Below are 26331 nucleotides of genomic sequence, written 5' to 3'. Positions count from 1 at the left end.
TTTAATGCAATCTCACCTTTTGAATCACAGTTAATAAAGCTATGGTTCATGAAAATGTACTTGTTAAAATAATAGTTAAAATGTTAAAAAAAAAAAATCCTTAAAATGTCACTTCAACAGACTTTATTTACTAATATATATATATATATATATATATATATATATATATATATATTGTTTTTTTTATTTATTTATTTAAAATGTGTAAGTTGTGTAACTGCTTGTTTTGTTAAACAAGCTAACTTGTTATAGCACTTGAATAGCATTGCTCTTTTGTTGATTTTGATTGCTTCATTGTCCGTAAGTCGCTTTGGATAAAAGCGTCTGCTAAATAACTAAATGTAAATGTAATACAGCATTACATCAATGCACGATAACGTTATGCTTGAGCGTTTTATCGGCTGTCAATGTTTTTTTCGTTCATCCCGGAACAGAAAAAAAATCGTTATAATGATCTAGCTTGGCGTGAAGGGCTTTTCCTTGAAGTTACTTAAAACAGGAAAAGATATCTGCGTTGGCCGGGAATCGAACCCGGGTCAACTGCTTGGAAGGCAGCTATGCTCACCACTATACCACCAACGCTTGCTTACTAGTACGCACTACAGACCTCACATACTCAGCTTCAAAGTAACACGAAATCGAGTATACAACGTGAATCCTGTTAAAATAAGATAAAACGCGTCGCTCACACAGTGTGTGTTTCGAGCTCATAGTCTGAAGTGTGTTAAATAAAGACCAGGAATAAAAATCACTTATCTAAAAAAGCTATGAAAACACATACGGACAATTGTAGTATAGTGTAGTAACGCTTCTTACGTGCTGCGCATGCGCTCTAAACATCCCGTGCGACGTCATGACGCAAGACTCAGGAGCGAGAGAGAGGATGTTTTTTTGGCATGATCAAGCATAATAAGTAACGACCCGAGTTCAGCCGAGCACCCTGGAGCGAAGGTGAGTTATAAATCACCTTCAGATATCTGTCTCTTACAGAGAAAGACAGTGTTGTGTTCTTTATTGATTAAGACGCAAATCAGCTGCGAGCTCGCGCGGAAGCAGGTGAGTCAATGCGTCGAGCTGCAGCTGCTGCTACTGATGATACACTTATTATTAATATTAAACACACGGCAGTCATGAGAGACGCTCGTCTGATTTAAGACAGGCTGGTATTTGTTGTGCAGTGATGTTTACGCTATATATATAGTTTTTCTGCCATGTTGTGTTGACAGTTAAAGAGCAGTGGATTAGTTTACATGACACAGTACTTCTCTTGACATTTGACCTGTGTTTACGAGAAGACAGCTGTTATCACAACCTCATCAGGGTGAAATAAATGCGGTAACTTATTCCTTTCGTGAAAGAAGTGAATGTGGTCGATGGTGCTGTGATTCAGTTAAAGGTCAGGGGTCAGTTGCATAAACGCAGTGACTAGGTTGAGAGAGAGTCTTAAAAACTAATCTGACCAACTATAGCCAAAAGGCAAGTCTTTTATATCTATCTATCTATCTATCTATCTCATTTTATATAATGTATCTCCTGTCTTTAAAATCAGTGACTGGTTGCATAAACTGCTTAGACTAGTGTTACAAGTCATCTTTTCTTTTTCTTTTTTTCTTTAAGACTGGTAGTAACTTTTTCAAGATTGCTACATGAAAATGTAAACTGGTTTATGCAGACGTTTAATGGACAATAAGTAAGTTTATACTAACGTTTAAGACTAGTCAAAGCAGTTTATGTGACCTGCCAGTGTCAGGTTGCGGGTTCAAACCCCAAAAAGCCCGGTGCGTTCACTAAAAAAAATAGTTTCAAGAAGCTAGAACTAACCTGTAATAAGACGTCTGTAAGATCTGCAAATGTTATTTGTTTTAGTAAGTGTAATGTGTATATGTAGCCAAACCCTTTATGAAGATGTTTAAAAATATTAAAGATAATTTTGAATTAATATTTGCAAAGACTGTTTAACATAATTTAAAAATATTAAATGCATACATTTTTTAAAATGCATATTTTTTTAATTTAAAAAATAAATTTTTAATTTTTATAATTTATAATTTTTTCCTTTTTTTTCAGGATTCTTTGATGAATGGAAGTTCAAATGAACATCATTTATTTGAAATAGAAATATGTTGCAACGTTATAAATGTTTATGAATTATGCATTTTGTATATAAATAGAAATGTATTATAAACTGTCACGTTCGATCAATTTAATGCAATCTCACCTTTTGAATCACTGTTAATAAAGCTATGGTTCATGAAAATGTACTTGTTAAAATAATAGTTAAAATGTTAAAAATAAATAAATAAATCCTTAAAATGTCCCTTCAACAGGCTTTATTTACTTATATATATATATTTTGTTTTATTTATTTATTTAAAATATGTGTATTAGTTAATAATGAACCGTCTCGTCACAGGACAGTGGGCCGGTATGTTGCCTGATAAAGATGGACCAAACGGAGGCGGAGGGGTCAAGGATGGCCCCGGGACAGAAGACCCTTCAGTGACCCTGTTCAGAGAATACCTGCGGCTCAAGACGGTCCACCCAGAGCCTGACTACGGTACCTCAGAGACCCTCTCACCCTGTCCTGCTGTAAATAGGATTGCAATATCACCTTCTAGGTTTATGACTCGGGTTAACCTTTGCCCAGGAATACATGTTAACCCCTTCAACATTTAGAAATGTTGTCTAGGTAGGCAGTTTACTAGTTTTGAGACTAATTTGCCCTGAAAGGTGTTGTAATGTATTACCAATGACATCCGTCCAAAGTCCATTAGTTGATCTTTGATCAAGTGCGGCGATGATTACTTAATACAGGTAAACTAGGAGTAGGTTAATCACTGTCTTTATACAAACTTAACCCAAGTTGTTTGTTACAGTTTAGATTCAATTTATGCAGAAATGAGTATTGAAGGCATACTGTACTGAACAAAACCTCAAAGTATCAAGTTAAGTTTACCATGGGTTTTATTTTACTCACAAATTGAAAAAACCCATTATAAAACCCCATAGGAACCAGCAGTGAATGAGTCCTCTGGGTTCGGCCGTCATACCTGACCCGCTCCATTCCAGCCACTGCAGATATTTAGCTTTTACACAGAGTTATGTTCTGCTAAATTTAATGATGCTATGCTTAAATATTTGGCTGCGGCTATTTGCACTGTGCAAATAGCAGTATTTTCTGCTATTTATACCAGTTAATGCAAATATTGGCAAATATCTGCACCTCAGAATTGCAGTACATTATGAAACGGTATGCAATAATAACTAAATTATAACTTTAATTCAAATTATTAACTGAATGCCACCTTATTGGGACAATAAAGCCGTCCCTGCACCTACCTAAACTTTTTGATTAGGCTATTTCCTTCATTTTTATTGAAAATAAATACCTTTTCCGATGTGAAATGAGGTTTGAAACAGCCGTGTTTTGTAGCGTTGACTACCCCAATCACACGAGTTAGTGTAAATAGACACTTCGTAAATATTTAGTTGTGCATATATTGTAAATTGCACATAGCTGGTGCAACCCTGTCCTGGTCTTTCCTGCAAACATCCCCAGAATAAAGGATGCAAATGGAGATCAAAGAGTGTTTTTTTCATATTAATGAACATATTGTTCATTAATTTGGGTGAACAGATCACAAAACTGTAGTCTGGTGTGTTTTTCACAATTTACATTACAATTGCATTATTCTACAGATGGATATAAATAGAAAACCACTTTTGTCTCTGAGACTGAGGGATAATGATTAGTGAACCACAACCTTTGGTTATCGCAAATGAAAAGTTGCTGACTATCATGTCTGGGATCGGTAAAGTAAATCTGCTTCTGTCGATCACTCTTTGTCAGATGCTGCTTTAAGGTTCCTGGAGCGGATAGCAGCGGAGCTGGCTTTACCCATGAAGAAAGTGGAGGTATTGATACTACCTGCTGGATCTGTCTAACTCTAATCATGTTCTTCATCAATCACGGCCATGTTAATTTAAAGCTGTTCCTCAGGTGTGTCCGGGTCGAGTCATTGCGATCATCACGTGGGTCGGCAGCCGGCCGGAGCTGAAGTCTGTGGTGCTGAACTCACACACCGATGTGGTTCCGGTTTATGAGGTAACACATCAATCACTGTACAGATCACATAGCATGGGTCAGATCTCACTCAAAAACTGTGTCCGTCTGCTTCAGGAACACTGGAAACACGATCCATTTGCTGCTGTTAAAGATGAGCATGGCAACATCTACGGCAGAGGATCTCAGGATATGAAATGTGTCACGATACAGTGAGTTTAAAACCAGCTACAAACTAAAGGTTGTGTTAAAACCTTTGACCTGGCAAGCCAGTGTTGTTGTAGTATTACTGAGGTACTGCCATACTTACAGTTACAGTTTATATTTTTATAAATTGTGACCCTGGATGACAAAACCAGTCTTAAGTGTAAATTTTTCGAAATTGGGATTTATACATAGACTGAAAGCTTAATAAATGAGATTTCCATTGATGTATGGTTTGTTAGCATCGGACAATATTTGGCTGAAATACAACTATTTGAAAATCTGGAATCTGAGGGTGCAAAAAAATCAAAATATTGAGAAAATCGCCTTTAAAGTTGTATAAATGAAGTTCTTAGCAATGCATATTACTAATCAAAAATTAAGTTTTGATACATTTACAGTAAGAAATTTACTAAATATCTTCATGGAACATGATCTTTACTTAATGCCCTAATGATTTTTGACATAAAAGAGAAATCGATAATTTTGACTCATACAATGTATTTTTGGCTATAGCTACAAATATACCCCAGCGACTTAAGACTGGTTTTGTGGTCCAGGGTCACAATTGTGGTCAAAATCATGAAAGTTTTGGAGTATTATAGTCAGATATTTTCTAACATCAGCTATGGTTTGGTTGGGCACGAACAAACATAAGAAAAGAATAATAATTTATCTAAATTGGATATGGAGTTTGCTTGTGTTTTGAAGTTTTGTTTCTCTGCAGGTACATTGAAGCCATTCGCAGATTGAAGGCGGCTGGGAAGAGATTTTCTCGTACTATCCATTTAACATTTGTCCCAGGTCAGCTCACAACAGACCTTGGGGTCATGAACTGCCTCTGTTTTTTTTTGGTGTATGGTAGACTCCGAAGTAAACGGCCACTGCTATGATTGGCTAACAGTTGTGTATGTTTGACAGCGTACATTCCTCATAGATGGGCGCTGCAGTGATTTAGGTGAAAAATGCATAAATAACTCAATACGTGTCAAACGATCTGTAATAACAGGCAAAGCAATAGTGACCATGAAATGAATACAGTTACTCACACTTGTGTGTTGTGACATTACTGTCGGATCCAATATAGTTGGCACAGCATCAACGTTTAGTTTCAATCTTTTTGAAAATCCCGTGTCGAATTCTGCCTTGTATGTTAACGAATCCGTGGTAAAATAAAGTGAACGAGTTCTTACTGACAAGACAAGAAAGAGAAGAAAAGACAAGAGTTTTTACTGATGCAGTCTGGATCTTCATTAAAAATAAACTCAATCCACTCTTTCCTAACGTTGGGATCAGAAGGAAGGCAATGCAAAGGCTGTTTTTCCACAGCTTGGCACTGCACAGCGTCTTCTTGTCTTCAGAACATCTTTATCGTTTGGTTTCTGCATAGACCTGTTACCTCTCTTGTAAACACTAGGCTACATGTGCGAATAAGTGGGCGGGGCTAAACAGGCAGCGATGTAGAAGCAGGTGTTGATCATCATCTGCGGAGGCGGTGCTTATCCACACTATTACATCATAGAGTAGAACATTCCACAAGCTGTTGTTTTGACCTGGCTTCAGTATAAGCTGTTTTTAGACTAACGACAACATTTTGAGTTCTGAAACTGACAGGATGTTTTTCTAGTACAGCGACCTCTTATAGGTCAAAAGATAAAGGCAATTTTGGTTTCTCAGTTCATGACCTATTTAAGCTGCAGTCGCATTAACAATAGTTTGAGTTTGGACACCCCTGGTCTAAATTATAAACGCACTGGTTTGTAGTGCAAACAGTTTTACTGTTTACTGCATTTTGTTATTCCTCTCGTTATTTCACTACAGTGACTAATGAACCGTCTCGCACATTCACAGAAAACACCTTACTTCTGCGTTAAAAAATGTGGATAGTCAAGTTAGTAAAAATTGACACTGAATTGTAGTTAACTTTAATGCAAGTTTTCTGTATTATTGCACAACATTAAAAGTACTTCTGGAAATAAAATGTGATTTTGAATGGCGTTTTAAATTAGTTTTTTGTAATGTCTAATTTTCACAAACATGTTTTCCTGAGTTTTTTTGTATACTAGACTCTTGAGTAGGGTATATAGTATGTATGTAATACCAGTTTTTCACTGGGTCATTGACACCAAGATCCTCAAATTCCGCAAGATCCGCACATCCTCAAATTTTCAATTGTAGCAAATTAAACATGGCATAACAAAGATCCATTGACGCTTTTGTATCTGTTGTGACCAGTTCTGCAATAAAAGCCACTTTGCCTACAAATGTATGGTGTTTTTAATGTTTTGACAGATGAGGAGGTCGGTGGTCACAAAGGAATGGAGACATTTGTGAAGCAACCTGAATTTCAAAAGCTGAACATTGGTTTTGCCCTTGATGAAGGTAAACAAACCTGTAGATCCAGTTTTCTAGTTGTAGTTGCTTTAGTGTTCTCAGGTTTTCTCAAAATTGCAGACTTGATTTTAACCGTTTTTTAAACTAAAACATGTATGCACTAATATTAATGAGATGTTTTATTTGTTCACAGGTTTGGCAAACCCAACCAATGCCTATACTGTCTTCTACGGAGAAAGGAACCCCTGGTGTGAGTATCACATATGCCAGTAGCCACATTTACTCTGTGTGTGTGTGTGTGTGTGTTAACAAACATGTGCTCTGGCCTGCAGGGATAACAGTCCGCTGTCCAGGAAGTCCAGGTCATGGTTCCAGGTTTGTGGAGAACACAGCAGCAGAGAAACTAGTGAGTGTGTTCAGAACGTAATGTGGCCAAACACTTTTTTTTTTCTGCAAAGACAAATTAATTTGATCAAAAATAAAAACATTCATAATGGTCCAAAAGATTTCTATTTCAAATAAATACCATTTTTTGAACTTCATTTTAGAATTCTGAAGTTCGAAAAATTGGAAATATCCGGCAGTGCAACTGTTCTCAACATTGCTAATAATCAGGGGCCGGATTCATGAAACTTTTTCTTAAGAATGTCTTCTTAACTGCAGTTTTCTTCTTATTTTTTAACTTAAGAAAAAAGTTGTGTATTTTGTATTCCCAAAAATTCTTCTTAAGATTGTTCTTATCTTTTTTCTTAAGATTGTTTTTAAGACATATCTTCAGAAGAATTCAAATTCTTGAAAAGAATCTTCTTCAAAATGTTCGTCAATAACTTCTTAAAGTTAGGATAGCCCCAGACTTGTCTTAAATCCCAAATAGTAAGAATGATTTAATTTATTGGGTTATTTCAATTTAATTGATAGTTTTAAGCATTAGAATAAAACTATCTACATCTAATACATAGTAGAACTATTAATAGGGATGTGCTTGTGTAGGGACACACCAATGACTGATAATGTAAACAATGATCGGTCATGATTAGCTTATGTGTAAGGCGACTTTTTGCTGAATTCAAAATTCAGTAACAACTCTAAAAAAAATTAGTCGGATAGGGTGCTCATTTTTAATTTTAGCCTATAAATACGATATAATCTTTGGCAGTTTTTAGCGCATATGAATGCATCCATACACAGGACGTGTTTACTGTAGCAGCGTGGACACACAGCGTTGCCAGATTGGAAATGTCCAAGTATCTTACTAGAATCTCAAAATTATCGTATTAGGAAGAAAATTATCGTACGCGAGTCAAACGTACAGAATACAGCTATTTATCTTGACCAACAATTTTCTGACACGACCTGCAAATGACCACATTAGATAAATAACTAGGCGCCCCTTACACCGTGTCTACACCGGACGCGAGCAAAATACTATAGAACCCATTATAATCAGTGACGCTGTCTACACTGGATGCGCCGATTTCGCATACGAGTATAGAAGCCCTATGACCACAACTGCCATCAATTGAGGCGTCACAAAATTCTGAAATTATCGTACATTATGGCATTTTATTATTGTACAGAGGTCAAAATTATCGTACAAATATGATAATTATCGTACGTCTGGCAACACTGCACATACCGGAAGCTTTCACTCGGAAGAGAGCGCAAAAACACAGCACAAAAATGAAAGAAACCGATCTCTGCAGCTTGAGACTGGCGTTTTTAACGCACTTTATATTTTTAAAGAGCCTGTGAAGCTGGTTGCGATGAAAATAGTGTGCGCGCTTATTATGATTATTAGGGTAATCTGCAGGAAGCGCAAAAAGACAATCCTTGAAGTGTGAGTTTATCAGTGTGTCTTCAGCCATTTATTCTGATTTATTATAAAGACTGTCATTTTCTTCTTAAGATGTTCTTAGGAAACATTTTTAAGAAATTAAGAATTTTTCAAGAATTGCGCTTAAGAACATTCTTACGAACTTCGTGGAATTTATCTTAAGAATATTTTTAACGTATTTCTTAAGATGATGTTCGTGAATCCGGCCCCAGAAATGTTTCTTGAACAGCAAATCAGCATATCAGAATGATTTCTGAAGGATCATGAGAGATCCTTATAAATGAAGTCATATCTTCTCTTATTTGTGAGGGCGCAGCATACAGACGTCGAACTATTAGAAACAAACCTCTTTCAAAATGTATAATAGTTGTACATGCAGTTTTCCTGTTCATTCTCCTATTAATTGACAAACTACATTAAATATTTATACTATTAAAAAAACAGCAATATTTAAAGTGAACAAATGAAGGCAAAAAGTTTTATATTAAATTGCAAGTAACTTGAAAATATACAAATAAATGCATTTTAACCTAAACTCATGAAGTTTATTTTACCCTGAAGTCTATTTTTGTTCTGTTTCTGATGCATCTGTCTGTGTTGTGTCCACAGCGGCGAGTTATAAACTCCTTCCTGGAGTTCAGAGCGAAGGAGAAACACCGGTGAGCTTCATTCTCAATCTGTATTATAAACAGCTGGTTAAAGGAGATCTGTTAAAAATGAAAATACACCTGTGTGTGATTTTTAGGCTGAACACCAACGAGTGTTTTACTCTGGGTGATGTCACCACTGTTAACATGACCATGGTGAAAGGGGGCGTGGCTTACAACGTGGTTCCTGCAGAAATGGATGTCAGCTTTGACTTGAGAATCCCGCCCACCGTTAACCTGCAGGTGTGTATCTGGACCATTACATGTGATCCGAACACGAGTTCAGTTACACCCTCCTCCATTTATAGTCTCTTTATTCTATTAAATTATTTGGCTTTGAACTGATTCTTTCGCCATGTGCCACTGCCAATTCTGTTCACTGGACAGGAGTTTGAAGAGAAGATAAAAGCCTGGTGTAAAGAAGCTGGTGAGGACGTGACATATGATTTTGCACAGGTCAGATTTATTTTTTACACCCCAAACACAATTCCATGTGGCCTGATCTCACATCTGGTAATTTCATGTGTCTGCCAGGAGACTCTGGCCACGTACACACTGTAGAGATTCAGGAGTGACACCTACATTTAAATACAGGGGTGAATTCTCTAAATTGTTGTCAGAACTTGCTCTCGAAACTGCCATGATTTACATCATGCTAACCGTTGCATGTGGCATCTTGCACAGTTGGTCTCATTTTTTAAATTTACATTGACCAAAGACTAATGTTTGGCGATTTTTAACTAAACCACAGAGTCATTTCAGAGTCATGTTTATGTTTGGAAGTATGCGCTCTTGAACGGTTGCCATGTCCACTTATTATAAACGATGTTTTTGTTGTTTGGCCCGGCTCCTAAAGTGATCCAGTTTATGGAGTTAATAAAGTAGGCAGGTGCAGGTTGCTATATATATATATATATATATATATATATATATATATATATATATATATATATATATAGGAAAATATATTTATTTATTTTATAGCAAGATCTGGCAACACTACTGAGTCAAAACCTTCCCTGTGATTTCTTGCACCCCACACACAGAAAAGACACAACTCTGATATGATTTTAAATACAACATTAACAACTAGTTGCTCAGTTTGTTTCCGTATACATTGCGTAGTTGTGGTAAATGCGGGAGTCAGTCTTCCTGTAAATTACTAAACTATGTGTGCCTCTGTACAAGCACAAGAGACTCATGATTTGGTTTTAAATCTGTTGCTTTTTTCTGCTCTTCAGAAACATATGGACCAGAATTTCACATCCACAGAGGAGAGTGACCCCTGGTGGCACGCGTTTAGCTCTACCTGCAAAGCAATGTGAGGGAAAAGTAGTTTGTTGAACGTAGTTTTGTGAGCCTCTAGTTTATATTATACACATGTAGACATGTGACTCTATGTGTCTCATAACAGGAACATGACTCTGAAAAAGGAAATCTTCCCTGCTGCCACAGACAGCCGCTTCATCAGGGAAGTAAGTCAATTTCACTTCTGATGTAATTTATTCCTGTGATGATAAAGCTGAATTTACTCAGCATCATTACTCCAGTCTTCAGTGTCACATGATCCTTCAGAAATCATTTACATATACTGATTAGCTGTTCAAGAAACATTTCTGATTGATGCATGTTAAATGTATAGATATTTAAAATCATACTGACCCTAAACTATTGTATTTCATTAATTTTGTATGTTATATCCCTCCGTAGGTGAGTTCCTATTAATATTGTGTTTTTGCAGGAGGGTCTTCCTGCCATTGGCTTCTCTCCGATGAATCTCACTCCCATCCTGCTTCACGATCATAATGAGTATCTGAATGAGCAGGTGTTCCTGCGGGGCATCCAGGTGTACGAGCGTCTGGTCCCGGCTCTGGCCAGCGTGCCGCCTCTGAGCGGCGAAGAGTAGAGGATCTCACTCCTCCTCTCCTGCTTCAGCCTCTCACAGCTGCTTCTGCTCCTCGCGGTTCTCAGTAAAGATGCTGATTTCCGCACATATTGACAAATGTTTCTGCCATAACACCAAAGAATGGGCTGATCCCATATAATGAAGATCACCGTTATGTTTGCTTTAACTCAGGAGTTGCTTTCTTTCAATGATGTCTTAGATATGCTTTTAAGTCTTATTTTTTTAGCTGATATCCACAATTAGGAGCTGATATGAACGGTTGTTTTAGTTCATAAAGTGTATAATTAACACACTCAAATTAGGCAGTTTGTGTCTTATATATGAAAAATGAAAATGACTGAAACTGTATAGCTATGCTTGCTATAGATGCATTATATTTTTTAATACGAATGATTTTGATGCAAACATGTAGTTATGTATACTGAAAATGTGTATGGGTCATTGATTACTATGAGACTTATATTGCACAATAACTACAATTAGAATGAGTTACATGTCATGATTTCATGTTTTGTGATTTTTAATGTTACCTCAATCTTTTTTTCTTTTTCTTTGATGTGGTTGACTGGTGCTACTTTGCCCTCCTGATTGAAAAGTTAAGGGGTAATATATATCAAAGCTATCTGAAGTGTTAGTATTATTATTTTTATTACATGGAGACTGACTTCAAATAATAAATAATATAGCTTTAAAGGTGCTGTGTATTTTTCCCCACTTTCCATGGATGCATGGATGGATAGATAGATAAGATAGATAGATATCTCAGATCTCTCTGTTTTGAAAAGTTCAAAAAACAAAATTATAGTAATATAAGTCCGCATGGGTCATAGGCCAGCTTTGTGTGTACAAATGCACATTAAAACAAATTGAAACCTGCCAATTGTCCATTCTGAGCTCCTGCAGCAGCACATTACAATGTGGTTCCCTTTCAAGAGTTGACTACATTGCGAAGCATCGCTGTGGGAACTCCTCCCCTTCTCCAAAATCCTGAATCATCTTTCTTTATTCATGGATCTTTTCCTCATTCAATCATTTCTAAGAAATAAAAGATTTAGTGTTTCTGTTGGCCAACATAGTTCATCCTCACGCTCACTTGCATGTGGGGTGCCACAGGGTTAAATTCTTGCCCCAGTCTTATTTTCTTTATAAATGCCACTGATGGGTGATATCTTTAGGAAATATGGAGTGTTTTTTTTTTTTTTCACCCGTATGCTGATTATTAGGCTATATTATAAGCTATATTTTCCTTTGCAGCATAAAAAACAAATGTAGGGGAATTTACAGTAAAGACCCTCGGACCAGGGGCCTGTACCATGAAGCCGGATTAGCTGGCTAGCCAGGTAAGTTTCAGTTTAGTTTGCCCCAACTCTGGGTTTTAGGTACCATGAAGGTAGCTCGGCTTTAAGCGTTGTTTGTTGCCATGGTATCTTATGCTGCACGGCTAACCTGCTCCGGGGCAGGTTATGTTCTGGATTCGAGATCTCAGACTGAAATTCGACCAATCAGCTGTGATCAAAGAAACATATAGGTGACGTCACATATCCCAGTGTCTGTTGCAATGGCTTCACCTTTTCTACCAAATCCTGTGGACATCTCCGCACAAATTGTTAGACGAGCACTTCGTAGAGAAAGAGTTTTTAGGGACAGACAAAATCCCCTAGATTTTCCTGATACTTACTTGTATGAAAGATACAGATTCTCCGCGGAAGGAATCTCTTATATTTGCGAACTTCTTGAGCCGCACATATCAAATGTGACACGTCGAAGTCATGCTCTTACTGTACCGCAAATGGTATGCATTGCGTTGCGTTTTTTTGCAAGCGGTACGTACTTGTATGCGGTCGGTGATGCAGAGAACCTTGGGAAAAACACGGTTTGTCGAACCATTCGCAAGGTGGTCCTCGCACTGCAGGGGTACATGAATAGCTTCATAGTGTTCCCTGGACATTTATCGACCATGTCCATAAAAGAGGGCTTTTATAAAATTGCCGGTAAGACTGATAGGGTGACACTACATGAACAGATTTACTTTTATACATTCACTTTTTTCTCCCCAGAAAGCAGATTTCACTTAGAACACTTAAATTATACAATACAGTACATGTTAATATTATTCTAAATCTTTTAACAAATATATTAATCTTATGATAGGATTCCCTAGAGTCATAGGAGCAATAGACTGCACACATGTTGCAATCTCCACAGCTCTTGGAGAACATGAGGCAGATTATGTGAATAGAAAGTCCTTTCACAGCCTCAATGTTCAGGTAGGTGTACTATAGATTCAAGATGACTTATTTTCAGTGAGATGAATCATTAACACATATGACAATGATCTACTGTACATTTCATCTTCAGATAACTTGTGATCATGAATGCATGATCACAAGCTTGGATGCCAAATGGCCTGGCTCAGTGCATGACTCACGAATTTTCCGTGAGTCTGTGTTGTGTCAGCGCTTTGAGGAAGGCAAGTTACAGTACAAAACACTTTAAAGTGTTCTTTTTAATTGACAAAGCAAAACTTATACAATTTTCCCCTTTTCTGTTCTGTGACAGGGCTTTTTGATGGCCTGTTGGTAGGAGACAGGGGTTATGCATGCCAGAGATTTTTACTAACCCCCTATCCTGACCCTCAGACAAGGCCACAAAACAGGTTCAATGTGGCCCTCAGTAAAACCAGGGTCAAGATCGAGATGACCTTTGGCATCCTAAAGGCACGTTTCAACTGCCTTCGGCTGTTAAGGGTGTCACCAGAGCGGGCATCACAGCATGTGCCATTCTGCACAATATAGCCACTATCAGAAAGGAGCAAGCACCACCACTAAACCAGCTTCTCCCCGATGAAATTGACCCAATCACACTTGACCACCCAGCTGGCACAGCTGTCAGAGATGCAATCACCATACAATATTTTACTTAATAAAAGCACATTGAAACTGCAGATAGGTCTCAAATGGTTTTATTGTTGATGTGGCTAAGGAGGGAGAAAGAGAGAAAGATGCATTAATAAGTATTGAGTGTTCATACTAATGTGTTGCCTGTTTTAGTAAGTTCACATACTGAGATCTGTTTTTCCAGCTGTTTGATCTCCAATTTAATTTTTTTAATTTGGAGGCTCCTCAGCTCACAGTCCAGCTCCTTTAGTGTGCAGTCTAATTCTAGGCTCCTTTTGTAAAGGGCCCTGACGGAGTCAGTTTCCACCTGAAACATAATTCCACCACAAACAGTCATTACAAGTCTTAAGGTAAATCAAATGACAAAAGGCATGACTTAATACAGGCACAGGACTGGCTGTAATTTATGTCAAGGGTTTAAAGCAGTACCTTGTTCACATTCCTTCTGAAGCCCATTGAGGTAGAGGCGTCAGTTTGTGGGGTAGGTTGTGAAAAATCCTACAATAAAAGATAAGGGCCAGTCACATTGGTGTGACATTAAAATGTGTGCCATAAAATAAAAAATAAAAACAATGCTTTCACCTCAGCAATGGTTTCAGAACACACAGAGAGGGTGTCTTCGTCATTTGCGTCACCCTAATAAATAAAAGTAGGCCAATGTAAAGCGTAACTGTTGTAAAGCATATTCATAGTGTTCTGTCTGCTGCAAGCTCACCTCTGTGTGGGAGACTGTGTGAATGTGTGCCGGCTTCAACAGGGACACTGTATTTCCCTCTACTGCAGAACATACAGTCAGCCACATGTACAACTTTTAAAAGGTAGTAATGCATTGCACACATACCCAGTGTCACTTGCTTAGAGGAGCCAGCACCAGGGTCAGATTGTACAGCACCTGTAATACCATCCATAATCGGCCGCCCCTTATTGCTACTCAGAGCCAGCTCCTCTGCCACAGTGTATTCTGGGGGAGGTGGCCCTCCCCCAGTTTTCCGAATGTCACACTTTTTTCTGTTTGCTGCAAAAACGTTTTTGTGAAAATGTTCACGAAAATAATAAAAGGTTATGGTAAATACTCACCACTTTGAATGATATTTTTATATTTTGTCTTTATCTGCTGCCAAGAACGTTTGTAGTTGGGGTTGCATCTAAAAATCAATGAATAGCCTATTAATCTATATGACGTAGGCCTAATATACAGTCACATTTTTATACACAAACCTTTGTACATACAGTATACGTATATACACATTTTAATTTAAGCATTAATACATTTTTAAAATAAAACTAACTGTTAACATACGTCTAATGCACAGTGAAGTAACATGAGTAACTTGAACAACTAACGGAATTAACATTAGATTAATAAATGCTGAAAAACTATCGTTCATTGTCAATTCATGTTAGCTGCATTACGTTCTCTAAACAAATACAACCTTATTGTAAAGGCATCATATACACGCGCACACATACATCATGCACATCATTTTTAATTAATATTGAATGTATATTTGTTTAACTTACGCATTAACGCAATCAGCGATCTTTTTCCAACACTCTTCTCTTGCTTTGGCAGCAGATACAGTATTACTGCGTCCTTGAAACACGTTTATATTCTTCATACTTTTGAATAATTATTTCTTGCTCCTCCATGAAAAATATACAGCTCTCGCTCTATCCATATTGAACGCGATTGGTTGTTCGGTGCCGGCGTCACTCTTTTATGTGCACGCGCCCGTGGAGTAATCATAGCTTAAGGATCAAAGCCCGAGTTGACAGAGAAAGTTGATGAGCTGCTTCATGGTACCAATTAAGCCTGATTGCATCGGTTTGGTTTTGTCAACTCAAAACTAATCCTGTAACCCGGAGTTTGTTTAGCCACCATCATGGTACAGGCCCCAGGTGTGTTGAATGAAGACCAGAAGTCAAGAGATTCGGTCAAAAATGAAAATTTACTGAAGATAGTTTGCAGTTTCATCAGCAGAAGTCAGCTTCAAGACTCGCAATCGAGTTCGTAAGCCGCTCAGCTTACATGTTCTAGACACCAACAGTTATACTCTAACAGAGGTCACTAATTACGTCAATACATAGGTAAGCAAGATTCTGGTTGGTAGATAAACTTAGGAAATCTCCACACATGGACGTAAAACTCGAAGCATATCTTCTAGTGATTATTTTGGTGACAAATGATAAGAGGTCAGACGCAATACTGCCGTGCAAAGGCAAAAGACCTTAACTTCAATTTTGGTCAAAATGAGTTATTGCCTTTTTTGGAACAATGGACATCAGTTTTATCATGTGGAAAAATATCTTAAGTCAATTTTGTTATTTTCTGCTGAAAATAGGATGCTGTTTTTGCCATAACTTCCAAAAGCAGAGGGAAAGCAAAGGCAGAAACCCTTAACATCAGTTACAGCTTTGTTCCGCTGCACTCTAGAACGCTGGAATTCAGTTACGCTGGAGTTAAGGCACTCTGCCTTTGTTTTACCAACGTTAAGATTTTTGCCGCGCTGAAGTTACGGTGTTATGCACAAATGTATTGAAGCACTTTTGACACACCCATTAACTTAAATAAAGTGAAAATAAAATTGTTGCAGTGGTTGTTCCCCTCATGCCTCCTACCAGGAGGTTTTTCTGGAGCTCCTTGTTGGTCAGAAACCTCAATGAGGTTGAAGAATAGGGATAAATTAAGCCCCTCTGTGGACTGATTTCCAGAATCTTGTGATTCTCTATCTCTCTCTCACACACACACACACACACACACACACACACACACAACCAAAATACATCAACATTTTTCATTTTATTCACCTCTTAACATTCATTTTCTTGTTAATTTAATAAATTTCTTGAAATCAGTTTGTTGTTAGACTCCCTTCTTTGTAAACTGTCATAAACTGACTATATCAAGACAATCAATCCTAATCACGTCAAATGTGTGAGCAAGAACTGTAGTCTGTACATGCATGTGGTACTAAATACATTTTCCATTCTGTCCAGGAAAATGTATTAATACAGAGTTTTTCATTAATTCTGGAAAACATACACACAATGTCATCAGATAGCATATTCCTATACATTTTGTCAGAAAAGGGTGAATGGTGTTGAGAAAGGGCGTCTACATATTACTGGCATAGCCAAAACAAAACTTTCAAATGTAAGAAATATTTGTGGAAGGTTACTTTATTAACCTCTTAAAGTGTTATTTTACTTAAATTAAGTACAATGATAAAGGTTTAAAATGATCCAGTAGAGTTGTAGCCTTCTCATCATTTTTTATTTTGTAATATTCTATTGATGTAATATTAAGCCTTACTATACAGAACTCACTAAATGTTATTTTAAGGCTTTCATTGTTATCATATAAATGTTTGTATAGAGTGATAAAAGTCAAAATGATCAATAAATTATAAATTACGGTATTTTGCCTTGGTATGACCCATTATTGTTTTGCAGATAATGCAAAGGCAGAATACATTAACTTTTTTATGTAGATAAATATATTAATTATGACAACTGCTTGGCAAATTTTCAGTGTCCTACCTGTCATACAATTGGCTGGACAACAAAAAAAACTTTAAAGTCATTTTTCTCAGTTTCACACTCTGGTGAGTTAAGGTCTTTTGCCTTTGTAGGGCAGAATAGGTCTCTCCACAGACGTACAGGTGCTGGTCATATAATTAGAATATCATCAAAAAGTTGATTTATTTCACTAATTCCATTCAAAAAGTGAAACTTGTATATTATATTCATTCATTACACACAGACTGATATATTTCAAATGTTTATTTCTTTTAATTTTGATGATTAGAGCTTACAGCTCATGAAAGTCAAAAATCAGTATCTCAAAATATTAGAATATTACTTAAGACCAATACAAAGAAAGGATTTTTAGAAATCTTGGCCAACTGAAAAGTATGAAAATGAAAAGTATGAGCATGTACAGCACTCAATACTTAGTTGGGGCTCCTTTGCCTGAATTACTGCAGCAATGCGGCGTGGCATGGAGTCGATCAGTCTGTGGCACTGCTCAGGTGTTATGAGAGCCCAGGTTGCTCTGATAGTGGCCTTCAGCTCTTCTGCATTGTTGGGTCTGGTGTCTCTCATCTTCCTCTTGACAATACCCCACAGATTCTCTATGGGGTTCAGGTCAGGCGAGTTTGCTGGCCAATCAAGCACAGTAACACTATGGTCATTGAACCAGCTTTTGGTACCTTTGGCAGTGTGGGCAGGTGCCAAGTCCTGCTGGAAAATGAAATCAGCATCTCCATAAAGCTTGTCAACAGAAGGAAGCATGAAGTGCTCTAAAATTTCCTGGTAGATGGAAACACAGTGGACCAACACCAGCAGATGACATGGCAGCCCAAATCATCACTGACTGTGGAAACTTCACACTGGACTTCAAGCAACATGGATTCTGTGCCTCTCCACTCTTCCTTCAGACTCTGGGACCTTGATTTCCAAATGAAATGTAACATTTACTTTCATCTGAAAAGAGGACTTTGGACCACTGAGCAACAGTCCAGTTCTTTTTCTCCACAGCCCAGGTAAGATGCTTCTGACGTTGTCTCTGGTTCAGAAGTGGCTTGGTAGCCCTTTTCCTGAAGACGTCTGAGCGTGGTGACTCTTGATGCACTGACTCCAGCTTCAGTTCTCTCCTTGTGAAGCTCTCCCAAGTGTTTGAATCGGCTTTGCTTGACTGTATTCTCAAGCTTGCGGTCATCCCTGTTGCTTGTGCACCTCTTCCTACCCAAATTCTTCCTTCCAGTCAACTTTGCATTTAATATGCTTTGATACAGCACTCTGTAAACAGCCACACCTTTCAGTAATGACCTTCTGTGACTTACCCTCTTTGTGGAGGGCGTCAATGTTCATCTTCTGGATCATTGCCAAGTCAGCAGTCTTCTCCATTATTGTGGTTTCAAAGAACAAGAGATACCCAGAATTTATACTGTAGAGATGGTAATTTATTCAAACTCAAATGTAAATATTCTAATATTTAGAGATACTGATTTTTGACTTTCATGAGCTGTAAGCTCTAATCATCAAAATTAAAAGAAATAAACATTCGAAATATATCAGTCTGTGTGTAATGAATGAATATAATATACAAGTTTCACTTTTTGAATGGAATTAATGAAATAAATCAACTTTTTGATGATATTCTAATTATATGACCAGTACCTGTATATCTGTTACCCTGGACATCAGGGTGACGGCAAATGACGATTTTCTCCTAGAGCTCTCTCTCTGCATCTAGCTACAAAGATAGACATTCACACACATACGCAGAGAACACTTATCTGTACTTCAAGGTTTCCGGGCTCTGCCCTGAATATTATCAAATATGGTTAACTACACACACACACAATGAGATCAGCTTCTTAGAGAGTAAAAATGCAGACTAAAACCATATTCAACTTATTTTCTAACATGCATAAATGTAATTTTGATAAATTATTATTCAATAAATATTATAATTAACATTATTATGAGGACCATTGTAGATCTGCAATCCATTCCTTCAGTATGTGGCTAATTATTTTATGCTTGTGTGTAGAGTTACAGTTTTTCTCAGTCGCTTTCGTGCATTTCTCAAATCATCCTTGATATTTGCAAAAAAGTATGTGCATTTCTCAAAACAATTTGTACAAACAGCACCTCACAATTACCTGCAAAAGCCTGTAACAGAATGAAATGTCCTTGTGTCATTTTTGAAAAAGAAAAGACAGTCAAAATGCTTAGTCATGTTGTCAATATAACAGTGCACTCTGTTAGTACTACTTGATGTAAACTATGGCGACAGTATGGATATTTATTTCTGACATACATTTACAAAAGTTTTTATTGAGATTAACAGAGGCTTAGATGTTGATGGTTTATTTAAAATAATAGTTTGGTTTGACGTCACCATTATTGTGAACAGTAGTTGGGCAGTTTGACTCAAACTTTTTAATGTTAGTTTTTGTTTGGATGTTGTAGCTATGTTTGTTACGGCAAAAACAGTGAGAGAAAACATGATCAGATGATGTTGGCTATTTGCTTTTGTTAAAGATGTAGTGGTCTGATCAACCGATCTCATCTACAGTTTAATCTATGCTATTAATTTCATATTAGTGACTTTAGTAGTGTTTTAATCAGATGATCTGTATTTCTGTCTATAATTTTTGAAACATACTGTTCAGAAATCACTTTGAACTACTGACGCTTAGATACACACAGAGCAACGGTGTATGAACCTCAACAGTGGTGACATGCCGCAATGCATTTTGGCTATGGATGAGTTTTGTATGATGCACCCAGAATACATTGCAGCATGAAGCATGTCACCACTGTTGAGACTCATAACCTGAGTCTTGAAGGTTTTTATATTTTTTTTGGAAATCCTTGAAATTATCTGATTAAAACTCTGCTGAGTCTCAGTCTGTTGAACCAATGAGGTGCGATGATGTATAACGTGCAACTAATACCATAGATTAGACTGAACAAAATCAGATAGCTACGTGATGATGTCTTAATTATCAGCAAGCAACCAGCATCATCTAACCACATGTTCTCTTGCTGTTTTTTCCATAACAAACATAGCTACAGCAGCTAGAAAAAAACATTGAGAAGTCAAGAGTCCAAATAAATAGTCCAACTAAAGCAAACACTGATCACCACAATGGTGACATCAAAGCAAACTATTACTTTCAAACAGACATCAACATCTAAACCTCTGTTAATCTCAACAAGACCTTTTGTACATGTATGACAGAAATAAAGTCAGTCTGGTTTATGACAAGTGAAGCTGGAAATACTGTTGTTGGATTTATTTAATTAAGTTGGAGATTCATCAAACAAAGGTTGGGTTTTTACTTTCAACCAAAATTTGATATCTGAGCAACATTTGAGTCCACATGAAATGTCCAATGGAAAATTTCCCGCTTAAATCTTCATTAGAATGTTGGGGGATAATGTTCTAATAATGTTATCAATAAACATTTTTAGAATGTTTTTAGAGAATGTTATCTTTTTAGGAGAATATTCTGGGAACTAAAATAAAATGTCAGTCAATTTATTTCTAGAGCACAATTTAAACAACTTGAAGTTGACCAAAGTGCTTTACATATAGGCACATACAGAACAAAATTCAAAACAAAACAGAGCTAAACAGTTTGGTGCACCTGACACGCCTGTACTTTTCTTTGTTTTTTCAGACCTATTCTAGCAGTCAGCATTAAGTGCCATATATCATTATAAACAGGAGAACTTGAAGTTTCGGTCTAGCTAATTTAAAGTCCCAATTTTCCCTTTGTTTTCTCTAAGAATTAACGAATTTCCAGAATTTTAAGAAAAACGCAAGCAATAATTGGGTGTTTTTTTATTGTGTACTTAAACAGAAACTTTAAAAAGTTGTATCTGTGTGTTTTACACTTCCAAATAAAAATTTGTCTACATATAACATCCCCCAAGCAAGTTATAGCCATTTATTACAATATTATTATAGGCGTTTTTCAGTGAAAAACAGGTCTATTTACTTTACTAACAATATATATGTATAAAAAAAAATAAAAAATAAAAATTAGGGAGTAAAGAAAATGGAATCCGTGTTATATAATAACAAAATACAGTAAAAAAGTAACTTTTTTTTCAGAAAAAAAAATATATTTTCAATCTGAGTATGAACAACAAACACAAACAATGCAGAAAGTTGTGAAACAATTGTCCTATGCAACAAACATACAAGCAGTGCAAATGATTCACAAACTACACACAAAATGGGTGAGAAATATATATATATTGCAATAGAAAAAAATAGTGCAAATGATCTTTATGAACTATATAAGTACCTATTATTTACATAATAAAACAGCCAAATGGATGGATCCTCTGGTTGCACTCTGCGTCAGAACTGATATTACCGGGACATCACCTTGCGACGCGAATACCTCAATTCCAGTGCTTTATCCGAAATGTACCGTTTTTTCATCCTTGCTTTTGGTTTATTTTATGCCAAAGTGCTCTGTCCTGTGTTTTTCTGGGCTTTTTCAGAGAGTGCTCTCATGCAAATGTGTTATTTTGTGTTTGTTTTCATGCACGCACGCATTTACTTTCACTTTGCGCTTGCTCAAATTACCTAAGAAACACATTAAACAATGGTTCAAAAGACCAAAACCTATGCTTATTGGTTGAATATGTGACACTTTGAAGCAATCTGGGCACGGGGGTGGGACTTGGCGTCAACAATCCTTCCTGTTTGGCTCAGAGGGACGAAATACATAGGTTTCTTCTGACCAATCAATGTTGTCAAAATGTGATGAATATATTTTTTAGTTGAATTCAAAACAAAGATTGTTGTATTTAGTCCTTCTCATGGGTATGATACTCAGAATATCAATTTGGAGTAGTTATCTTGCTTTTTTGTTTTGTAAAAAACCTGGGTGTGCTATTTGATAGAAAAGGAAGCCTTGGCTCTCTCACAATGACTTTGGAAAGGTAATTCATTTCTACCCATCTTGACAACTGCAACTCTCTCTATGTAGGAATTAACAAACAGCCTATTTCTCGACTTCAAATGGTGCAAAACTCTGTGGCGAGAATTCTGTTGGGTGTACGAAAATGTGAACATATTACCCCAATTCTAATGTCTCTTCATTGGCTTCCTGTCCACTATAGAATTGATTTTAAGATTATTTTAATGTTTTTGTTTTAATGTTAAATGTTTTTAAATCTTTACATGGACTGGCTCCAAATATGTTGCTCTTACACAACCCATCGAGATCTCTCCGATCATCTGATCAGAGGCTGTTGACTGTTCCTAGGGCATGACTAAATATGAGAGGGGATCGGTCTTTTTCTGTGATTGCCCCTAAATTGTGGAATAGTCTTCCACTGTATATCAGAACTGCTAAGACATTGTCAGATTTTAAGGCTGAGTTAAAAATTCAGTGTATTATTTTAATGTATTATAGAGATTGATTTATTACCTTTAAATTGTTTTGCTCTGTTTTGTTTTGAATGTTGTTCTATATGTGTCTATATGTGAAGCACTTTAGTCAACTTCAAGTTGTTTTAACCCTAAAACAGGCAAGAGTGGAAAATGATCAGCAAAAAAATCATTTCATGTCACTTTTTGTATCATCTGGACTTACAGTCAACAAAATGCTTCATGTTGCAATGCATGCTGGGTACCAGCATAGTACAAGACTCTTCCATGTATCCCAGCATGCATTGCAGCATGAATAAACAACGCAGCTGAATTGTCTGATTATTTTCTTTTATTCTTACTATTTTATTTTAAGTATGCTGTTATAGTTGTGACTTTTAGTAGCTTGTTTTGTGATGTTCAGAGTTTCATCTGAATATTTTCTTGACTGTCACCATTGTTGAGATTCATATACTGATTCTTGATGTCTGTGGTCTTTGTATTGCTACAGATGAAAACTTTATGTGCACAAAGTGACTTGTAAATTATTCAAATTTTCTGATATTTACAATACTGCAAGATATGAAGCTATGAAAAAACCTAAAACAGTATAATGTCTATATAATCAGAAATTGGACTTGAAATGAGATCAGTGGATCATCTACTCACAACTCTTTTTCACTTGGCTTTGCTGGCTTATCACACAATTAAAGCAACCAGCGTAATACTAACACCAAAATGTCAAGGGTCAAGAGCTCAACAAAAGGAAACACTGGTCTCTTTGATGGTGATTTCAAACAAAACAATAAAACATCTAAACCTCTGTTAATTCTCAATAAGAGCTTTCTAGAAGTCTGACAGAAATAAAGTCAGTCTGGTCAATCTGATGCTGTTTGTGGAGTTGTTTAATCAGATCTTGAGAGATTTAATGTCTTCTTTTATTTCAGTTGATTTCATCTTCGGCTGTGGCTGAAGTCAGTTGTAGTTCTTGTGTTTCTCTTTCTTTCGGTGATTCTTCTTGATAACAGCAGCTGTTCATCATTAATGATCAATCATCACATAATTATCTCCTTAACTCCAGCACTGCTTCAATTCTACTTGAACACTCTGTAGTGTGGAAACACATGAACACTGAGCAGTGTGGGGACTTTGCTGTGAATTATTACATAAAACTTACTTGTTTCATTCACGTATGACTGATGCATATGACTCACATTTAGTTTATTGATTTGTTTATGTTAAAACTATGTAATCTAAATGGATGGAAAATTGTTATGCAATTGAATTACATAAAATGTAAATTTAGACTGAATAATTTATTTGAGTGTAGTAGCAGGGTTGGACAACCCTGTTCTACCATAAAATAAGCTGTTTGAAACCCTGCAAGAGAAAAAATTAAAAGATGTAGTCAACTAAATGTAATATTATCCATTTTACATGCAAATATTAACATTTTCACAATTTTTAAACTCAAAATAAATAGAAAGGGGACTGTGTACAGGGGGGCCAGGAAGGCCTATAAGGCCCTTCCCTAAGGGCCCTGGAATGTGATTTCTACTGAGGTGAATCTGCTTTCCTTGATGCGATTTATAACCTCCATCCACCCCCTACCCTACTTCTCTGAGATATTTATTTATTTATTTTTATCAAGGGGCTCCCCTTTGTATTTTTTATTTTTTTTTGCTGAAAAAAGTAAGATTAATATATGCCTACTTTCTACATTTTCTGAATGTCCAGCCCCTATGGCGGACGTGATGTCTGTTTGAAAGTAATAGTTTGCTTTGATGTCACCATTGTGGTGATCAGTGTTTGCTTTAGTTGGGCTATTTGACTCTTGACATCTCAATGTTTTTGTTTAGTTGTTACATCCATGTTTGTTATGACAAAAACAGCAAGAGAGCATGTGGTTAGATGATGCTGGTTGCCTGCTGATGATTAAGATATCAGCACATAGCAGACTGATTATCTTATTTTGTTCAGTCTAATCTATGGCAGTGTTTCCCAACCTTTTTTCTGCCGTGGCACAGTTTTGATATGTAAAAAATCTCACGGCACACCACTAAGCATTATATATATTTTTTTTTAAATAGAAAGGGGAAAAGTTTTTTTTTTTTTTCTCCCAATAATTAAACATTGCGTCATCAGAGTTGGTATTTTGGCTTTATATATGATCAGACACTTGCACTTAATTTCTGAAAATCATACACATATGGAGTTAACAAGGTTTTTGACGACAGAATGACAGGAGATCTGTGTTTTGTCCATCATTAGAACGGCCGCAAATGAGGCAATAAATTAACAGCATCACGTTTTAATCAGTTTTCAGGTTATAAAGTTTATTGTAGCCAAATGGGCGTTCAGTTTCTCTTGTTGTTTAATACATTTGGCCAAATCTCACGATATAAAAGACGAACCGCTATGCACAGGATATTTAAAACGTACAAAAGTGTATTGGCTACAACTAGACAGCAAATGCTAAGACTCTGCTCTTTAAACACACAAAACATTAGCATTTATAGACAGCGTTTCTTGAGTAAAGGAAACGCTGTACTTATTCAAACATCAGTTCTTTATTTACCCTTGCATTGCGAAGAAGTAGACGTCCGTCTTCAAACGGGGCGGCGCTTCATTCTATGGAGGCGGGGTGGAGCTATGAGGTTTGACTGACAATTTGAGGATCCAATGGCGTTATGAGGTTTAGTCACAAGCTCTTTTGAATGCTTTTCATTGGTTAAATATGTGTAAAACCCACAAACAGACATAACGATGACCAATAGCACTGATTTAAAATAATAACGAAATACAATTGAGATAAGAAGTTTTTGATAATTTTCCACGGCACACCCGACAACCTGTCACGGCACACTAGTGTGCCGCGGCACAGTGGTTGGGAAACACTGATCTATGGTATTAGTTGCACGTTATATATTATCGCACCTCATTGGTTCAACAGACTGAGACCCAGCAGAGTTTCACGAGTTCACACTTACATATAATGCACTGAATAAAGGTCATGCGTATTTGGCGTGCTGTCCAGGGAGAGGGCTCAGAGCTCGGTACTTACTCCCGAGCCCAGGGTACTCCCCCTGTCCGGGGAGAGGGGTCCGAGCTCTGCATTTAGCCTGGACCCAGAGCGTTCCCCCCAAAGATGCAATAAGCACGGGACAGCAGCCAGATACGTGCATTTATGACCCCCCCAAAAAGCAAGGCTTAATGTTAGAGGAGTGCTGGACGTCATTAATGATATGGTGGTATCTCAAAAGAGGAGTTGGCTTCTGCGGGAGCCTTCGCTGCTGGAAGGGGAGATAAAAGGCTCCTGCGGGAGTAGCTACTGCTGTGGCAGTAGGGAAGATACAGGAAAGGCTTCTGTGTGGGCATAAACTGTGGCAGCGTCTGAAAAAGAATGTGTCTTCTGCGGAAGCGGGCACTGCTGCAACATCTGGAAGAAAATGCGGCTTCTGCGGAAGCGGGCTCTGCTGCAGCATCTGGAACAGAAAGTGGCTTCTGCGGAAGCGGCCCTGCTGCAACATCTGGAAGAAAA

At 37.0% G+C, this 26331-nt stretch overlaps 2 protein-coding genes, 1 non-coding gene and 1 pseudogene across 5 annotated transcripts; 2 read left to right on the top strand and 2 right to left on the bottom strand.

Annotated features, from left to right (window-relative positions):
- Positions 1 to 510: 510 nt before the first annotated feature.
- trnag-ucc (transfer RNA glycine (anticodon UCC)) lies at positions 511 to 582 on the bottom strand. Its single transcript has one exon. It is a non-coding gene; the product is annotated as a tRNA-Gly (tRNA).
- A 238-nt stretch (positions 583 to 820) lies between these two features.
- Positions 821 to 11681, top strand: acy1 (aminoacylase 1). 3 transcript variants are annotated; one of them, XM_058761758.1, is made up of 15 exons: positions 821 to 951; positions 2414 to 2557; positions 3851 to 3915; positions 4001 to 4105; positions 4181 to 4275; positions 4995 to 5071; positions 6560 to 6649; positions 6795 to 6851; positions 6934 to 7007; positions 9045 to 9094; positions 9181 to 9325; positions 9470 to 9538; positions 10324 to 10403; positions 10497 to 10557; positions 10824 to 11681. In XM_058761758.1, the coding sequence occupies exons 2-15, from the start codon at positions 2428 to 2430 to the stop codon at positions 10986 to 10988; spliced, it is 1263 nt and encodes a 420-aa protein (XP_058617741.1). In that variant the 5' UTR covers positions 821 to 951; positions 2414 to 2427; the 3' UTR covers positions 10989 to 11681. The 3 variants fall into 3 exon arrangements, with proteins under 3 accessions (XP_058617741.1, XP_058617739.1, XP_058617742.1); XM_058761756.1 differs by having other exon boundaries at positions 909 to 1056; XM_058761759.1 differs by lacking the exon at positions 821 to 951 and adding an exon at positions 1154 to 1476.
- A 648-nt stretch (positions 11682 to 12329) lies between these two features.
- LOC131531059 (putative nuclease HARBI1) lies at positions 12330 to 13911 on the top strand (annotated as a pseudogene).
- A 27-nt stretch (positions 13912 to 13938) lies between these two features.
- LOC131530483 (uncharacterized) lies at positions 13939 to 15531 on the bottom strand. The gene is made up of 8 exons (XM_058760774.1): positions 15407 to 15531; positions 14963 to 15030; positions 14727 to 14900; positions 14601 to 14662; positions 14468 to 14521; positions 14315 to 14383; positions 14052 to 14192; positions 13939 to 13965 (listed from the first exon to the last, which is right to left on the bottom strand). The coding sequence occupies exons 1-8, from the start codon at positions 15502 to 15504 to the stop codon at positions 13951 to 13953; spliced, it is 681 nt and encodes a 226-aa protein (XP_058616757.1). The 5' UTR covers positions 15505 to 15531; the 3' UTR covers positions 13939 to 13950.
- Between the last annotated feature and the right edge of the window lie 10800 nt (positions 15532 to 26331).

This window comes from Onychostoma macrolepis, chromosome 22 (genome assembly GCF_012432095.1).
Source record: "Onychostoma macrolepis isolate SWU-2019 chromosome 22, ASM1243209v1, whole genome shotgun sequence".
In the NCBI taxonomy this organism is placed as follows: Eukaryota; Metazoa; Chordata; class Actinopteri; order Cypriniformes; family Cyprinidae; genus Onychostoma; species Onychostoma macrolepis.
Note: the sequence above shows the minus strand (reverse complement) of the source record. Positions and strands in the feature narration are given on the sequence as shown.